At 48.4% G+C, this 19350-nt stretch overlaps 1 protein-coding gene across 1 annotated transcript; it reads right to left on the bottom strand.

The window, feature by feature from the left end:
• Window positions 1-1520: 1520 nt before the first annotated feature.
• On the bottom strand, window positions 1521-19325 carry SUGP1 (SURP and G-patch domain containing 1). Its single transcript, XM_034070700.1, has 14 exons — window positions 19283-19325; window positions 18707-18869; window positions 18101-18204; window positions 17498-17725; window positions 15698-15821; window positions 15057-15160; window positions 13329-13452; window positions 11262-11623; window positions 6834-6940; window positions 5996-6173; window positions 5637-5743; window positions 4765-4910; window positions 3185-3314; window positions 1521-2659 (listed from the first exon to the last, which is right to left on the bottom strand). The coding sequence occupies exons 1-14, from the start codon at window positions 19305-19307 to the stop codon at window positions 2633-2635; spliced, it is 1929 nt and encodes a 642-aa protein (XP_033926591.1). The 5' UTR covers window positions 19308-19325; the 3' UTR covers window positions 1521-2632.
• Between the last annotated feature and the right edge of the window lie 25 nt (window positions 19326-19350).

The raw sequence follows: 19350 nt of genomic DNA, 5'->3' as shown, positions 1-19350 counted from the left end.
GAGCTGAGCTCTTAGGCAGAAGCTCTTCCCTGGGAGGGTGCTGAGGCGCTGGCACAGGGTGCCCAGAGAAGCTGTGGCTGCCCCATCCCTGGCAGTGCTCAAGGCCAGGTTGGACACAGGGGCTTGGAGCAACCTCCAAGGTTGAGCTTTAAGGTCTCTTACAACACAAACTGGTCTATGATTCTATGATAAAACTGTTCAAGAAGAGGCCTTGCCTGGGAATGGGGTTTTGCTTTTCTCTCACTTCATTCTAAAATGTGAAGCAGTTAAAAGATCCGGGAGGACACAGCTCTTCAGCTCTCCAAGAGGGAGAGGAGAAATGAAGCCCATGAAAGCCAGTGCTTCATCCTTGCCTTTAAGAAGGGATTGAAGGGAGAAGGAGCCCAGCGTTCCGCTGACCTGCTCCTCTCCTGCTCTGCTCAAACTGCCCCAGCCCATGGTGAGACCTGGGCACTCACTTCACCACTGCCATAGTACTTTGCAGCCCCCCCCCAGCAGCCACTCAACCCTTCCCCTTCTTCACAACACCTTCATAAACGTGTCACTGATTTGCCCTCTTGCTTAAGAGTCCGGGGGCTGAACTGGCTGCTTTGCACTTTGCCCTGGGTTTGTTCATCATTCCTGGGCAGGAGGAACTCACACACTCCCTGTGAGCCTCATCAGCACCCCACTGACAAGGAAAGGCTCAATGGGTGCTGTTCCTGCAGCCTACGGAGCCCGAGAGCAAAGGGGGCTCAGGGCCAAGATAGGGTTTGTAGCTGAGAAACCACTCACCAGCCCCACAGTGCCCAAAGAGCAGCACAAGACCCTGTGGGACAGGAAAAGGGTGAAATCAGGGAACACAGGGGGACACAACACAGCAACTTACAGGTTGTCTCCAACACTGGATCTACAAGTGTTGCATCAGTCACACTGCTCTTGCAACAGCAGCTCAGAGCATCCCAGCATCCCAGCCCCATGTCAGCTGGAAAGGGATGAGATCTTGGGAAGCTCTTCCCTGTGAGGGTGCTGAGGCGCTGGCACAGGGTGCCCAGAGAAGCTGTGGCTGCCCCATCCCTGGCAGTGCTCAAGGCCAGATTGGACACAGGGGCTTGGAGCAGCTGCTCCAGTGGAAGGGGTCCCTGCCCGTGGCAGGGGTTGGAACTGAATGAGCTTTAAGGTCCCTTAAAACCCAAACCAGCCTGATTCTCAAGCAGCTTTTACCAACACAACAAAGTACACGGGGATCACTGTAGTATCAGACTGGCTTTAAAGACCTGATAGCAAGAGCAGCCAAGATCAAACCACAACAGGGCAAAACCAAACAGTCCCATGGCCTAACCTCCCAGGGAAGCACTTGTCACAGTGACCTCAATGACGTGAGCAGAAGCTGAGAGCCCTGCCTCAGACCTGCCTGGTTTTGTTATCTCTATTTCCCAGTCTCCCATGCTCACACTCAGCCCCAGCACAACCTCCCCATGCACCCGCTGCCAGCATGAGACCTGACTCACTTGGATTCTCCTCAAATGAAACCCTCCCGATTTGACTGTTTCAAAGGGTTTTATTGAAAGCCAAATGCTTGGCTTGATGTTGGTAAGAAAAGTCAACAAAAGGGAAGCACACACCACGTACCTGGATGGAAGGGAAACAAAGGCAGAAGAAACCAAACCAATCAATCGCACATTGGTTTAAGATGCTTGGAAGGAAAGAGGTGCAGAACAGTCCCTCAGCCTATGAAAACTCACAGTAAGAGCAACTACTCCCAAAAGTTCAGTGATTAAAACTAAGGAACAAATGAGTTTTATTTTATTTACAGATTGAATGAAGAAAATTTGTATCTGTAAAGAGGTTTCTTATGACAACAAAATCCAAATGGCCTTTGCCAAGCTGTGGCTGAAGGCTTGATTCTTCAGCACCCTGAGCCACAGGAAGTTGCAGCAAATCTCTTGGTTTTCAAGTCTTTTGGGGTGAACTTAGTGTTCAAGAGACCAAGAAGCCATCACCTCTGAGGAACTTGCCCCCACATCCCTCAAGCATTGTAGCCACACTCCACACCAATCCACATCTTGTCTTCCATAGGCCAGAGATAAACCAACTAGGCACTGGTTTTGCAATGTCAGGTGAAGGTCAGACTACACTTCTGGCTTCATGACAACATCAGAACCCAGTTCTTCAGGGAGCAATAGCCTGACTTGAACAACAGCCCCAAAACCTGGGGTGGAGATAGCCCCTTGTTGTACTTGTCATTAACAACCCAACCAACCAACCTAAAGCAGCACAAGCTGCACATCCGAACAGCAGAGGATCTGCAGAGTCACACAAAATGCACTCCCTGTAACATGGCACTGAGCTAAACACAAATGAAGTCCCTGAACTACTTACTAGTATCTTTGGTGCTACCCTTCCCCTGTCAGCAGGGCACCATGTGAAGGTCTGTTCTCACCTGCTCTATTCTCCTCCTCAAGCACCACCTAGGCCTTGTTATGACACGGCTGTTGTGACACTCGAGGGGGCTCTTCTGGGTGACAGATGGTATCGTGACTCCGAAGAGTTTTACAATATTAGCAAATAAGAGACTGATAATGCAGTTTAATAACATCTCACAGAAAAATTACAACTGGATTTGAAAACACGTTGTCCCCCAAAAGCATTCTCAGTAGTAAGGTCGTCGCGGGTTGTTCTGTGGGGAAGAAGAGAAAAATGAACCCAAACTGTTGTCTTCAGAGAACAATGAGCATCTGAGCTTGATTACCTGAAAAAGCCACTGAAATGGGACATTTCTGAAAACCTGAGCTTTGCCCATCACAAATTAGAACTGGAGCTTTCAAGGCGTGCTGGTATGTGGAATGGACAAGGCCAATGCAAACGGAGCCGCCTTTTGCAACCAGGAAAACAATATCCAAAAGAACCCATGGACAAGCCCCCGTATCCTCTGCGCTCAGCGTTTATACTTGGTATGCACCAGATAAAACTCAACCCATAGGCTTTTGTGGTTAAAAATAAAGTGATGGCAAAGAAAACTGCGCATCCGTGGCTGTTTTGGTAGCGATAATGTGATTCAGCATGAAAGCAGGATCAAAAGAGAAACTTTCACAGCATTTGCTCTCTTGGCTAAGTGCTAGAAACACCCCCACCCTTACGAGACACACACAGAAGCCTCAGCGGGTTTGTCACTGTGCCTGCTCTCATTTTGGGACCACCTTACCAATGGATTTGGTCGGAAGCGGTAGGCGAGCATCATTCGCTTACGGAATGCTTGGTACTCATCATCCTCCTTGGTGAGCTCAGCGGGACGATCGATGCCAAAACCAGCTCCATCCACAGTAGCAGTTCCCCTGTTTGGAAAGGGGGAACAAAGACATGACAGATCACCTTCCTCTTCCCCAGAAAGGCACGCTGCCTCTTGTCGGCAGGGCTGGAGAACAGGTATCAGGGAGCACTGGGCATCGTCACACAGAGTGCACTGCATCAAGACAGACAGCTAATACTGAGCAGCTTATTGCATTTGCCATGTTGCTACACTGCCCTTCTGAATCAATGATGCTTGCTGTTGTTAGATGGAAGCAGGAGTGTCAACATATATTTGGTTAACCTTTTACAGCTGGAAGAGAAATAGCATCTGCAGTTTGGATGCCTCCCTGCTGAACAGTGCTCTGCCCGGCAGACTCACCTTTGGCAATCAAATGCTTCCGTTTGTACCTCACTGAGCGAGGCACACAGATCTGCTAAATGTACCTGCCTCTTACTCCTCCACATCAGAACACTCCAGAAGTGGCAGCAATTCCTTTCCCTCTGCAGCAGCACCTTCCTACCAGTTCTAGGAGCAGAGATGATAGAACCCAAGTAAAGCGCAAACCTTCTTCAAGCCTGTGATGGACAGAATCCGCCGTCCCTCTGTTTGCAAGCTTTGCTGGTTTGACTACAGCAATCTCTTACCACAGAACTTCTCTGACCCAATAAGCATTTTGCCAAAGAGATCTTCTTGCTAGAGAGGAGCAGAACTGATTTGCAGACTTTCCACTGTGCAGTAAACAAACAACTGCTATTTCTAAAAGGATCTAATGCTAAAAAACCCAATTCGGAGAACTTCCTGCCCCCAATATTGGGTTTTGAAGTTCAGCATATGTTACCAACAGATGAGCTACCTAAAAAGAGCTGCTCATCTATTCTTGGATAGAACTCATTATGCTTGGTTACATACAAAGTGTGATCAAATCAGAAAACTTTAGTACTAAAGAGTGACGTCAAGGCAGTTGCATGATCTCACACAAAGCTCTGATCTGGACTGAAGCATCTTTCAAGCACAGGTCCAGCAGTAGCATCCTTTCACCCACAGCACACCAGGGACCAACTGGGCTTCAGATGCAAAAGGCACGTTCTTGAATATATTTACTAAATAAATGTATGACTTTAAAGACATGATTTAATCCTCACACATCCTGGGAGAGGGGAGGTGTGGACAAGTATTATCTTCATTTTATAACTGGGGAGACAGCACCTCCCAGAAGAGCTCAGCATGCAAATTGAGATTAGAATCAAAACACTCCTGGCTCAGATCATTGCTCCTGCCTGAGCTAAAGTAACAAATCCAGGCTCTGTGTGTGGGGGGGAACCCCAGAGAAATCAGAAAGCATTTTTCTCCTTTGTTGCAAGGATTCCATATTCTGCTCCAGTGATGAATTACACTCACATTCACTGCAGCTGCTTCCAGTAGGCCAGAGAAGGAACATCAATTACCAACCCAAGAGGAAAGGACTAAATCAATAGTAGAAGGACTCTGCTTACTTGCTGACTGGGTTTTTAATCCCCTGTCCATCCAAACCGAGTCCATCGCCTTCCTTCCAGCCCATCTTTATTAGCATTTGATAACCTATGTTTTCCACAGTCAGTTTGAACTCCTTGTATTCGGAATAATCTGGCTCCCGTCCTTCCTGCAGAGGCACAAAAGACTGTTGGTTATTCTTCTCTCTTTGTGGGGCAGAGGAAGGGAAAATCAGCATCAGCTACTCCAAGTTAGGATGGCTCTGGCAAGCAATTAATAACTAACAGCATTCCCTGGGATTCCAGCTCTGCACCACCACAGGGAAGGAAGCAGGTAAATGATAAGCACTGCCCAAGCCTGGAACAATCTGCAAGAAGCAGGGAATGCTTCAGATACAGTTCTTACTTAAGCCAGGGAACGTCAGACCCCATGCTGGCAACACAGAAACAGCGAGAAGGATGTGCCAGCATCAAGAAGTCCTACAGTTTAGGAAGAATTGGCAGGTACTGAAGTGCTTCACATAAGCTTTTTGGAGGTTTTATATTTTCACTTTACTGCACTCATCTAGATAAAAATTCACATTTGCTTTGCTTGGCATCCATCAGCAACCACTTGCCTGAAACAGGACCAGCCAAACCACAGAGAGTCCAAGAGGCTGGTCTGCAACTGCAGCTAACCCCCAAATCCTGTCCCAATAGTCTGCTCTCTACTTTGCTACTGCTATTTACCCCTTGTTTCCTCCAGAAGGAACAGAGCTCCCAGGGTAAGGGCAGAAGTACCTCAAGGTGTGAGGGAGCTAAGTGCTGTGACAGAGGGCTAAGCACACTTGAGACCTTTCCCTCCCTGCTCAGAACAACATGAAGTGCTGCCACCGCTCTGAATTTGGCTGTTTCACCTTCAGTGCCTTGAATGTCTCCATGAATTTCTCCAGCTCATCAGGTGGAAGAAAGTCTCCGATGAAATGTTTCCCTCTGCCCATCTGGGTCAGCTGCTCAGCCCACTCTGCCCAAGAGAAGAGAAACCAGCAATAAGACAGTGCTCTGACTTCGAATTTCAGAGGGTTTGTGAAGCATAAAGCTTCCCAGCAACCCATGGTGATTATCTCCACTCAACAGGCAGGGAAGCCACAGCAGAGCAGTGAAAAGTGACCCTGCAACTTCCCATGCCAACAATGTGATCTCAAACATCTCCCTCTGGAGGCCACTGAGCAACCACAGAGTGAGCAAGACGTTTGCATGGCAGCTCCCTACACACCTCGTGTCTTATCCATCTCCATGCGCCGAAGCTGATGCTCCCATGTTCCCAGCTCACTGTCTACCTCTTCATCACTGTCATAGTCATACTGGTGCTCCTGGATTGCCTTTTCCCACATCATCTGCATATCGTGCATGGCTTGCTTGTGCTTCATGATCATATCATACATCTGCTGCATCTAGAGGAAGAGAAGCAACAGTGCACTCAGTAAGACCCCCACTGCAGTCAGCAGAGTGCCAGGGGCACACAGAGCTCTGCAGCAGAGCCTGCACCCTCCCCAGCTGCCCTACACACACACAGGTTATGACAACTACAAATCCCCACAGGCAGCAAGTGCTGTTGCTTGATCTGAGCCACTCACTTCTCAGATCAAACAGAAGCATTATGCATTATGTACTGGTTGCTCCAACAGAGGCACCTTGATGTTAACACTGAGGGCTGCTGCCATCTCCTCATCCCCACACAGCTTAAACATCACCCTCACGTTCTGGCAAAAGCCAATTCTGCCCCGATTCCCCTCAAAATCCCAAGTCTCTACTCTCCTCCTCCCCACTGCTGGAGGAATATATAACCAGCTGCAGATGTGACACAAGAGACCTTATAGATCTGGGGGTTTAGTTTGGTAGGACAGCAATTGGTTGGCTTCATTCGTATTCCCCAAAGTCCTCTCCTGTTTCTGCTGACTGCAGCATCACAATTCTTTGGCATTCAGCACAAATCCTAGAGATTTATTTGTGGGCCCCAGTGAAGTTTCTTTGCTGTCGCCACTTCCACCCTCCCATCTAAGCCAGCCATGCTGCAACACAGTATGAATTAGGAAATCATTTCAGGGTATTACCTCCTGCTGCTCCTTCAGCTGTTTCTTCTGGGCTTCAGAGAGCTCCGTCACACCCACCAAACCAACTGGTTTCCCTTTTTCATAACCAAGACCCTTGAGGTCCTGAACTGTAATAAGCACACGTTAAAAGACTTTCAGAAATGAGACAGCCATTGAGAGCAGTGAACCCACAGCTGAAGAGCCCTCCAGGAAGGTTTGCATTCATTCCATGGTTTCAGCATTAACTGAAGAACAAGCACCTGGCAGGATGTAGAAACCACAGGAGCAAGAATGCTCACAGATCATTCAACTCAGTATTTCCTCACCCTGGTCCAGGCCTCTCCCCAAACTGTGTCACATCCTCGTGGCCACACTGCATGGCAACCTGCTACACCATGCTTCAAGAACTATCCATTCCCCTCAGCGGGCTTCCTGGTGAAGCCCAGGCTTTTAAAGGGTGCTATTAGTTACTCAGCATGAAGTCACCAGTAGACCTGAGCCTGTCAGTGTGTTGCCCAACCTGTGCACCAAGTGTCTGCTGATTCCTATGTAAGCAGCAACTTCATTCCAACTGAAAAGCAAATGAGCACACCAGAACACAGACCTGAGCATTGTGCTGCTTCTGGAAGCTGCTATTCCCCAAGGGAATTTGAGCTTCTGATCTGCAGGCCCACAAGCTGCATTGCCAGGGATGGTGCCCCTGCTTTCAAAGAGGGGGCATCTGACATTTTCTGCTTGACAATCCCATTGATGTATCCTCCTTTTTCTGCAGTATCCCCTTTTGGATGCTCCTCCTTTGGAATGATTTTTACTGGTTTATCAGATAAGCCCTGAAATTAGACATTAACATTATCTGGGCAGGGCACCTATGGGTTTAAAATGACCACAGAGCACTTTGAGTTCAAACGACAAGCAAAGGGAAAGGGTTGTTTGGGGGGGAAGGGGTAGAAGGAAACCTATTTGGAATTGCAGCACTATGAAGGAAAGTAATAGAAACACTGCTGGGGCTGCAAGAGATTTAACATGAAGATTGCCTTGCGAAGCTGGTTCAGCTCTATCCAGCAATGCTGGCAGCTTCCCTCTACAGCACCTCAGAGCCAAGATCCCAACAATTAAATTTTTAAGGGATTAAAAGAAGACACAAACCCACACTTGAAAGGGTGCTGCATTTTTCAGTACAAGGCAAGGATATCTTCCTACTAATGCCTGCAAAAGCCTCCATCTGAGTGTAAGTCCAGACTACAATCAAATGATGCTTCATTACTTATTCATCATCTATTAATTATGAAGCCTGATAATAGTAAGATCATTGTTCATGACACCAAACGTCTACACAAGATGGTAATGAGGCCCCAGGGGTCAGCAGCTCTCTTCCCCTCACTGGCACTCAGGGCAATCGATCTGAGCACTCTCCCCTCATGCTTTGGGCTGAGGACTCCAGGATGGGAAAGCAGCTTAACTCCAGGCTCCCAAGGAGAGCAGAAACCAGCACATCCACCCTCCCTCCTGCAGCTACAGCCTCTGCACATTCACACCAGAGCCGGGAGTCAACTCTGCAGAAAGAGTTATGTAAAACACTGCAAGAGGTTTTCCAAGGGGAGAGAAGCAAGAAGCTGGGTTATGCTGGGCTTGCTGCTGGGATAGGCACTTCCAGCTCCCAAGAAATAAGAGCAACTAGGAAAAGAAACTTTTCTATTGCTGCTAAACAACCCAATTTGTGGCTGGGAGAGCAGTGAGGTTTGGAAACAGTTTTATGAACACACTATGCTCATGCCATGTAAAGAATCTGGCTGCACATGTTATGTGAGACTGGGGCACTTCAGCATCAGCCCCAGTCAAAGATTCACCCCCTGGGTCAAGGCAGGGGAAAGCCTCCTCTGAATGCACCGAGTCTCTGCCCTTCACAAAGGTCAGGAGCTCTCTGGCTCAGCTCTGAACTGCATTAACACACAGGCTAAGAGGCCCCACGAGGTGCTGCCTTAACCCAGCATATACATAACCCCCTTAAAGGAGAAAGGTGGGACTGGAGCATCTTCTGTTCCTTCCCAGAAAGCATATGCCATTGCTCCTTCTTGTGTTAAAACTACATCTGGTTTCTCTGACTGCTCTGGTGCTTTCTGCTGAGAGATGATGAAAGTCACTGCAGACATTCAGCTCTGGGAGGTATTTTTGGAGGCTGGGCCCAAAGCAGCACAACACAGGCAAAAGTTGACAGAAAAAGCAAAGCTCCACCCCAAGATAGAAAGGTCTCTTTGTAAGATCAGTCAGTGAATTTGCATACAAATAGATAAGATTTAGAAGTTCTTTCCACTGGGCTAGCACAGGCAAACGCTGTGTGATAAGAAGTTGCTTCCCAGTTTCACGTTCAGCAGGCCTGGGAAAAATACATTTGTTTCCCTGGAATGACATCAGCTTTGCCTCCAGGGTTAATGGTGCAGTCTATCTGCAGCATTGGCAGGAGGCTACCTGAAGGTTTATCCCTTCCCACATGCCGGAAAAGGAGCTTGTTACAAGAGCAGTGAACGTCCTTTAAGGACAGCAGGAGAAATCCCAATACAGAAGTGCCTGATTTCTTGCTTCACAGCCTGAAGATCTCCCTCAATTAAAACTAATCAGACCCAAAGCATTCCAGTATTAGCTTTCACAGAGTTCTAATGACAGCCTGTAATTTCCCATTAGTCCAGAGTTCCCTAATCCCAGTATCTCTGCTCTGTTCTGCTTTGCAGCTGTCAGTCCCTGCAGGATGTATGCAGTTAAGGGTTTTGATATCAGTAAGAGAAGCCTTGTTTCTGTCCAGAAGGGACACACATTCTCCTCTCATGATACTGATTTATTACTAAAAGTAGACAGGAAAAGAATCAGAAAAGTTCTCCACTCAACCCAAAACTCTTGCTAAGCATAACAGACTAAAGATGTCAATACTGAGGTACCAAAGCATCCTGTGCATCTCTGACCTTCCCTAGGACCAGAGGGGTCATTGGAATTCCAGGTTGAAGATATTCATCCTAAAAAGGGAAGAGTCCATCTGAGCCGATAAAAACCAAACCCTTCCCCCTGCAGAGCATTAACACCATGCTAAAGGTTGGTTTGTTCTGCCTGGCAAATTGGTTGCTGTCCCTTTCTTCTACTTGACACAAAGCCCTGCAGAAAGTGAGCCTGAACACAAGCATGTCCCTGTCTAATGAAGGGGAGGCTGAAAGAGCCAGTGGAGATTTCAGCAGGCAGCATGCTGGAATGAGCACACAGACACCCCTGCCTCCCCCCACTGCAGCAGGGGGGTGAAGACAGAACCTGAGCCTTGTTTCAATAGCATCTGCCCAGCTACACCATGGAAGCTTCATTACTGCCTGCAAAACAAGTACTCCAGAGGTACAAGCAGCAACTCAAGGTCAAATGAATCCCTCCAGGTTGGTATCTTGTCCTGTACCTAGGAGACGTATAGCCAAGACTTCTGCATAGGGCTGTGATCAGAAGAACCACATAGGAACTTCATCTCTATTTGAAGTGCTGGATTAGATGGAGCCCTTCCTTCCCTCCTGCCCTCTGCAGAGCCACAGACACCACATCACGTATCCTACACCTTACCCAAACCTAATGGTCACAGATATGAAGGGCTGAGCAGTTATCTCTTCTAAAACCCAGCCAAAGCAGAAGACCCACACAGTTGCTGGAGCAATGAACTGCACAGGCTGCCAGCATGTTGAGAATTACCCATGGGCTCACCCTGCAACTCAAAGGATGCTTTCCTTGAGGGACTCCATTTCTGTATGCAGCTCTAACTGCCTCATGACCTTGCACATGCACTGATGGGCACCAGAGTTCAGCCTCTGAGAGCTAGTGTGAAGGGCTCCAACTGGGAGAATTCTCTTCCAGCACTCAGAGAGCTGCACCTCTCAGTTGAACCTGGCAGGTAAAGTACCAGGAGCCTGAGCCTCAACACTGGCTGAGAACTGTGAAGCTCATCTGTCATCAACGGAACTGAAATGGGTATAAATTGGAAGTTACTTGTGTTCATCAGCTCTTGGGGAACAGCTATTCCCATTTAGCCTTCTGATCAGTTAGAGGGAGATGGAAGCGCTGCACAAGGATTTTATCCCACCATGGGGAATAAGCACAGTTCAGCCTTTGATAGTTGTTTTCTGACAGACTCTCTTCCTGAAGTGAAATAGCCCTAAACAACAGAGAGGCTGAGGCTGTAATGAGCTATAGCACAGCAGGGGTTCAGAGATAGCTGGAGAACGATAAGATCCAATCCCTGGTGTCAGCAAGATAAAGTGATTTATCTGGGTTTCCACCCAGGGGAGAGCTAGCTGCTAGGCCCAGCTGAAAGATAGGGGCTGGCAAGCCTGGAGATTACAACAGGAGATAAGACTCACTGGATTTTCTCCTTGCAAAGCCAGCTGTGCTAATGCAGAACAGTTCTTCACCACAATATACAGCCCCACTAACCTGTGAGAGGGGCAGGAGACTCCAGCTGCTGGACAAGCTGTGGCAGAGGTACTTCAACCTTCTCCTCCTCCGGCCCCCACCTGCTTTTCCTCTTCTTCTTCACAGTGCCTGGAGGAGTAGCTGCAGCTGCCTCATCAGGTGCAGTTGTAGAGGAGGATGATGGTGAAGCTGAGGGCAAGGGCAGGGGCAAAGGCAAAGCTGGTAAGCCCATAACTGACGGGGATGTCTCAGGGCTGCTCTTCCTTTTCTGACTGGGCTCTTCAGGCAAAGGGGCACTTGCAGTGATGCTCTTGTCCTTCCGGAACTCCTCCAGCTTGTGCTTGTAGTACTTGTAGGCTTTGCTGTTTGGCTCATATAGAAACCTGTCAAGAAGTCAAAGCCAGCAAGTTTAGCTCAAACAGTGCTATGCAGGGGTTGGGTACAGAACAGTTTGGTCAGGGCTCTTCTCTGCTGCACTGCTCTTGCACAACCAGTCTTCCCCACACTTCCCTGCTCTGCAGCACCATCCTGTGTATGCATGCATGCAATGCAGGGCTCCAAGTGCTTTTGCAAGGTTTCCTTTGGGATCAGGAAATGCATTTCCCATTCACGAGCTATTTCTGCTGCCAAATAAGCACACACGTTACACTTCTGGAAGTGCAAAGTCCTCCCCCCACCTTCACCTGCCTTCTGGAAGATGAATGGGAAAACTGCAAGTGCTCCACAACATGTCAGGTTTCAGTTCCCAAACGTTCAGGTTTTACCAGTGGGAATGCCAAAGGACTGCCTAAAGAAACTGCTCCCCAGCCCTCCAGTCAAGCTAAAAGCACTGACATTACCAGCCTGCTTGATTAGACCATGATTGCTCCTTCTGTTCCCTCACACGCAAACCCCACTGCTTTATTTGCTATCCCTTCCAGAAACAGGCATCTCTGACCTTTTGTGTGAAATAAATGTCCTTGGTCTCTGAAGGAAGAACATGAACAATCCTCAAGCTAGCAGCAACGTGTGAAATGAAACACAAGTCAATACAATGATGGTTACAAACACATCCTCTCTTTGAGCTCACTGCAGTTTCAGTTCCTCACACTGAAATCCTACTTATTCCTAAGTCCTCTCCAGTCTTCCCTTTACAGGGGACCAGTAAAACTCTTGGTGTAACCTCTCCTCAGGATAGTGTCTGGTCCCACAAGGAAACCAAAGAGATGACAGGCCTTTTCCATCTATCATTGCACAACACACAGGCAAACTCAAACACTATCTTGCAACTCTCCATTTGAATATCAGCATTAAGGATTGCTCCAGGACCCCAAAAAGGGCAGGATGGGGCCCTCCCTATGGCAAACCTGACAAAATCCTAACAGAGGAGCGAGTGTTGAACTTGACTGTGCTCAGGTGGGATCACAGCAGGGTTTTAAAGTAAATCCTGGAAGAACTCAGCTATCAGCACATCTGCCTAATGGAACCCACAACACAAAGGGAGCACCCCAGAGAGCCAGAAGGCAGTCAATAAACTGAGATACAAGCAACAGAATCCGGCTTGTTGAGAGCCACTTCACTTCCAAGGAACACATCCAACTATTTGTAAGAGCAGAAAAATGAAACATGGATGAGACCAAAGGGAGGCATTAAACAACTGTCGGTGTGCACTGAAGAGAGCAATTCACATCTGAAAGGCTAAATAAGAGATTCCAGACGGGGGCCTAACAGACAAGGAATGCTACCTGCACGTTAGTGGGGATGCTGTGCAAAGAGCAGCCCAGGAAATTAACTGGGCAGCAGTGGCTGACAGCCTACACCAACAAACAGCTACATGGAGAAGCAGAAAGGTTAGGATCACATCTGTACCTTGCAACAGAAAGCAGGTGAGGAGGGGGTGGAAGCTGTACATTGATTTTGGGGAAAGCAAACTGATTTCTCTCTCTTTCTGCCCCTTGATTTAAACTGTGAAGCTTGAGAACGTTCAAGTATCAATGGTACAGAAGTGCACTGCCCTTGTGACTTCAGAGTTATCACAAGCTTGGCTACTACTCCCCCTTAAAAAAGAGCCCCACAACATTCCAGTGAGCAGCATGTTTCTTCCTTTACCTGAAAGCATGGTTCTCTCTGTTGTTCTGCACAGCAATAGCTTCCATCTCTGGCCCCCCGGCTGCTATGAACCTGGCCAGTTTCTCTGCAGAGTTCTTTATCTCTTCGTCGTCTGGGGGTGAAACTTTAAGCAGGCTGTCAGTACTGGGCCCAACTCACACAAGCAACAGTCAAAGCCTATCTGGTCTAAGAACCCCAAGAGCAGAATAAGGGCAAAAGGTCGAGTTTAAGTTTTAGAAATATTACACAGCAACAGTCATAAGAGTTTAGAACACAAAAAGCATCATTTTGCATAAGGTTGTACAATGACTTTGTAACCAGAGGAGTGCCCATTGAGACAGCAGCTTCCCCTGTGTCAGGAGCGAGATGAGAGCAGATTAACACACAAACCAGCTTCTGTGTCCAAAGGTGGACCCTTGTTTCTCTCTGCTGCAGTTTCTGCCCCATGCAGGGTGACACCTCAGCACTCACAATCATTTCTCATTAAAGGCTTTGCCACTGAAGTCCCCAGGAGCAATGGGAAAGCCTTAAGAAAGTGGCAAACTTGTACTACTGTCACACATCTCTGCTAGTCATTTGAGGGGAGGCTTGGAGGACAGAGGAAATTCTCCATGGAATGGTCCCATTCCTCACCTGGAAGAGGTGGCTACTGCAGCCCTCATCCAAAGGCACAGAGAATTAATATTTCAAGCATATTTAATGTTTATAAGGAGCCAGGCAAATATGTTATTTAGCCATGACAGCCTTATATACCATTTGCTACCTGCACAGTACCAGTGCCAGTACTCCAGAGTGCTGGCACAGGACCAGGAGGCAGAAGATATGATTATAAGCCATGGCCAAGTCATAACCTCTCCTTGCTTCAATATTCCACACCTGTAAAGCATGGATAATAATGCTTAGCTTCCAAGCTGCTGGATCACTTAGTTAATACTGGTAACACACTCTTTCAGCCTGCAGTCTATGAAACCACGATGCAAGGTGTTAACTCCTCAGCATGACAGCTGAGTTGCCTGAAGACTCCTTTCCACAGGAGAGGAAGCTGACACAGAGAGACTGAGGGATTTGCCAGGGCCACATGAAATGCCTGAAACGGAGGCCAGGCTGGAACTGATAAATGCCTGGCCCACAGACTGCACTTCACCCACTCAATCATTTGTTTCATCACAGCTAACCAGATCCCACTGCCCACACACCTGTGTTGGCAGCTCAGCCACTTCTGCTGGTTTTCCACCTGAAAAAAGCCCCTTCCATGCAAGGATTTATGTCCCAAGCAGAAAAGAAAAGCTTCAGAGAAGGAAGCAACAGCAGAAGTGGGGATTATGGTCAACAAACTAACCAACAAACCAACCACTTCCATTTATAATCAATCAATCAAATAAGAACATCTGAGATAAACCACTTTTCCTAACTGCATTTTCAGGGCTGAAACTTTCCAGAACACACACACTGGAGAATGATTTTTGCTCCTTTGAAGTGTTTTTGAGAAGTAGAAGGAAAATCTCTTCCAAGAGCCCTTTCCACAGAGCATGGGACAGGATGCTGTGGGCTTGGGAAACAACCGGTTTTGGCACCACCTTCATGGTGCTGTTTGATCTCTTGAAATTCGACTGACAGCCAAATCTCCACTCCAAGTGTTTCTAGCACAGCCCCAACAAGCAGTTAGAGAGAGCGAAGAGGACACATTGAACATGTGCAATTCACACTCTCCAGATCCCACTCAATTACCTTTTGGAAGAGGGGGTGGCCGTAAGTTTTGTTTCTCTTTTCTTATCTCTGCCACTTTCTTTCTGTAGTAAAGGAATTCTCTGCTCTCCTTATTATGCAAAAACCTGGCGTGGAGATGGAGATAAAAACAACAAAATACCTGCATCAGCAACCACTATACAAATATTGATACGCTGGGATATAAACAGCCCAAACCCAATTAAATACACATCAGTTACTCAGAACACACTGAAAATGTGGTTCCCAAGATCTTCAGCACATGTAAATACACACGGCTCTGATCTAAGGATTTGCATCCAAATTCTGTGTGTTGCTTGAAGGGAAACAAAGAAGTTTCTTCTGCTCAAGCAGGGAATTCTCTGTCCCCAGCCACACAATGGCAGAGGAGACAGAAGCAGGCCTGAGACCAAGGCCATATCCCATGTGCTGGACATTCACAAGGCACAGCCGGACCCCCTGGCTGTATCCTGGCTCTTCCTGATCTGCCTCCTCAGCACTTCACTTCCTGCCTCAGTTTCCCCAGCAATTATTAAATGAACCAATTATTTACAACTTAGCCACTCTATGCACGAGGCTCTTTTTCTCCTACAAAGAGAGAGGGTTGTGCTTTGGAAGATAAGAGTTGCAATGACCACACTTACAAAAAGGCTGGTTTATCCTTGTAGTTCTCCATAGCGACCTTCTCTAACCGTGGTCCCCCTTCAGCCACGAACCTAGCCAGCTTTTCCACCAATGCCCGGGTGTCCGCATCCTCTGGGGGTAAAACTTTAAGCAGCTGTCAGTACTGGGGTTCAACTCACACACCAAACAGGCAACAGGTACATTACTTCTAAGAACCACGGAGGCAGACAAAAGTAGAACGGGAATGGGAAGAGAAAGGATGAAATGGGGGATCCAGTCTCACAGAGCCATACAACTTACAACCACCAGCTTACTGTCAGCCTCCTCTAGCAGGAAGTTCATGTTACGTTTGCCTAAGCCTTACATTTGGATGCCCACAGCTGAGGGTACAATTTGGACCACAACATCATTTGCTTCTGATAATTCTACTCCATACAAAACACAATGGGGAGGAACAGGGATTTGACTTCAACCACCACATTACTCATCATTACAGATTCCAGTTCTCAAGACATCACTCTGTACCCAGCTAGGGGAGGCAGATTGTGGAGCTGGAGCATGTGGCTGTTCCTACTGGCATATGCCCATGTCTCAGCTCTTGCTTGGAGGGAATCCCACTGGAGAGAAGAGGAGAGCTCAGTCTCCAAGAAACTGTATTTAGGCTTCTGTGCCAAGGCAGAAATGCACCAACACTGAAAGTGGTTACAGAGCAGATGCAGAACAGACCCAATGGGGACTAAAGCAGGCTCTTGTCTAGACAACAATAGATGGGGAGTGCACTGAGCAAAGAGCACGTGGGAGATGGATGAGATTTGAACCCACAGTCTTTAAATTAAGGGTCCATAATCCATCTTTGTTCACTGCAGCCACATTCCTGCAGTGCATTTCATGCTTAAGTTCACACTTGCCAATATGATGCTCTTAGAAATCCCACCAGAAAAGGCTGGATATGGTTTTGTAACCATAGAATGAAATAAATGATGACACAAAGCTCAGTGTGACTCATTTAGCAACTCCAATCACATTTTATACTTGATTAATGCACACAAATAAAATGCAGATTATTAAGCAAATCTGCCCCTGGGCTTCCTGGCCTGCATTAGCCAGATCAAGTTGGTTATTAAATGCTGCAAGATTCCTCACTGTTTTTCTATCCTGCTCCAAGCAGGAAGGACTTAAAGGGAAGATTTTCTAATGGAAGTTTGGAAAGAGGCAGAAACTCTGATTTCAGTTCTGTGCCTCCCATGTCATCTTATTGCTTAACACACACAGCTTCCCCCCTCTAACCAACCACTCCCAAACTCTTCACTCTCTACCATTAGAAAGGCTAAAGCTCCATTTTCAAGACAAGCATTATGTGTATTGCCTAGGGAGGTCACCACCAGGCATAATAAATGTCAGCTGTACCAAAGCAGAATTCTCATGATAAGCAAACAGCTGAGTTCCATCAGGAGTAAAACATCTTTTGCCTCTACAGGTGACTTCCACAGAGGTGGTGAAGCACTTGCCCTGGTAACTCAGGGAAAACCCATCTTCCTAGGCACAAACCCAATCGACCTATGGCAAATGATCCCTCTCCCACCCCAGGCTTAGGCTGGATCAGGAATACCTCCCAGCATTCTTTGCTGAAGCTTCGGAGGAGCCTCCAGCATTAACTGCTGCCATTTCCATTTCATGATGCAGAAGTCAGCACAGAGGAACTGTGCCGGGAATACCAAAGCACAGCATAAGGAAAAACCATCCCCCACTGAAGGGATGCTGCTCCCACACTCCACCCCTAGCACTAGGGTGAGCTGCACCTCAAACCAAGGGGCATTTACCTTTAATTTCCAGCCACTGCTCATAATCTTCCTCCTCATCTTCATCTGGCGACTGAAAGACACTGTGGCGAGCAGTGCCTGGGCTCTGTCTGGGCTGGGAGGAGCTCCGTGCTTGGTGCAGCATGCTGCTCAGGACCTGCCCGGCCCGCTTCCCAAACAGCCCAGGCTTCTTCCCAGCATTTGCTGCTGAAGCAGGTGCCGAGTTCTCAGTAGAACTCGGGGGAGTTTCTTAGGAAAGAATGAGGGGAAAATAATTCCTGTGCATCCTTTAAGGTTAGGAACAACATCTCAGTGACAGAGCTGCAACAGGCCGTTACTTTCAGAGTAAGTTAAAGACACTGCTAAAAGCTGCAAGATGAAAGGAAAGCTGGGATGGTTTTTTACATAGCAAGGATCACGCCAGCAGTGCAGGCAAAGAGTGGGCAAACCTCCCTGTCACATCTCTGTAAACCAAATCTGAAGGGGTCATGGCTGCTTTAGAACTTACTCCTACTGGTGGCAGCTCATAGCAGGGTTTTTAACATGAACACACATGGAGGCAGCTCACACAAAGCTGGGATCACAGGAGAATTAAGGGCTCCTGTTGCTCAGAAGTCCACCTACCAGTACTTGACTTTTCCTTCTGCAGCTTGAGAAACTGTTGTAGGAAACTGCCATCGTTAACAAACTTATTGGAAACAGAGGCTTCGTTCTCAGCACCATCATCTCTGAGTAGGAAAAGAAAAGCAGGTGATGGTGCTCATCATCCTCCCCAGCCACCACCAACCTCCTCTAACGTGGAGAAGACACCAGACTTCCCAAAAGCACAGCCCTGTTCAGCTTGCTGCTTACTGCACTCACCCCCACTCTCCACCTGACTTAGTTACTACTGTGATGAAACAGGATTTCTCCTTGCCCCTGGGAAGCGTTTAGCTGGAAACTGCACTAACTCTTTGTGGTAATGAGGATAAGAGAGAGAAAAAGAGGAAGTAGAAGGAAAATGCAATAATACCCTATTAAAACCCTGACTGCTGTTAGTACATACCCATTCTTGCCTTGCTAGATCAACTACAGCACAAATACCATCTTCTAACCTGTACCCAATCCCCAATTTCACCTCTCAGTATTCACCCCCAAGTGAAGCTTTCCAAAGCTTCCCTCTTCAGTTTCACCTCCCCAACGCGCCCCTTTCCAGCCAGCAAAGCTCCCAGCACCGCAACCCCCACGTACTCCCCGAGCAGAGGGATGCTGGGGCACTTCTGCCTCGCCTGCTGCTCAAGCCTGGCCTCGATCTCTTTCTTCTTCTGTGCTATCAACTCCTCCTGGTGCAGAAGATTCACGTTTGTCTTGGCAGACTTGGACTGCGCGACCCCGAACCACCGGCTCGCCTTCCCTACGGGAAACGGAGGGATCAGAGCGAGCACCGAGGGGCTCGGGGCCTGCTGGAGGCACCGCAGCCCCTGGGGGAGGAGAGACGGGAACCACCACCGGCACCACCACCGGCACCGGCACCACCACCGGCACCACCACCGGCACCACCACCGGCACCACCACCGGCACCACCACCGGCACCACCACCGGCACCACCACCGGCACCACCACCGGCACCACCACAGGCACGGGCCCGCTCCCCTCTCCACCTCCCCCCCCCGCCCACACACACGGGCCCCTCTCCACCTCCCCCCCCCACACACACGCACACGGCCCCCCCTTCCCCGGCCCCCGGTGCCACCGGCGGTGGGGGGAGCGCTGCGGGCGGCCCCGGAGCTACGAGGACAGGGAGGGAAGCACCGAACCCAACCGTACCTGGCGCATCCTTCGGGTTGTCCATTTTGGAGTTCCCGTCCCACAATGCACCGCGGCGGGCGGGGCGG

This window comes from Melopsittacus undulatus, chromosome 19 (assembly GCF_012275295.1).
Source record: "Melopsittacus undulatus isolate bMelUnd1 chromosome 19, bMelUnd1.mat.Z, whole genome shotgun sequence".
Taxonomy (NCBI): Eukaryota; Metazoa; Chordata; class Aves; order Psittaciformes; family Psittaculidae; genus Melopsittacus; species Melopsittacus undulatus.
This window is presented reverse-complemented; position numbering and strand designations above follow the sequence as displayed.

What these genes read in the sequence shown, in the direction of transcription:
- SUGP1 (XM_034070700.1), bottom strand. Translation starts at nt 19,307, where the DNA reads ATGGACAACCCGAAGGATGCGCCAG. An exon ending in AGCATCCCTCTGCTCGGGGA is followed by an intron (nt 18,205 to 18,706) that starts GTACGTGGGGGT and finishes TTTCCTACTCAG; the next exon opens with AGATGATGGTGCTGAGAACG. An exon ending in AAGGATAAACCAGCCTTTTT is followed by an intron (nt 15,161 to 15,697) that starts GTAAGTGTGGTC and finishes TCTCCACGCCAG; the next exon opens with GTTTTTGCATAATAAGGAGA.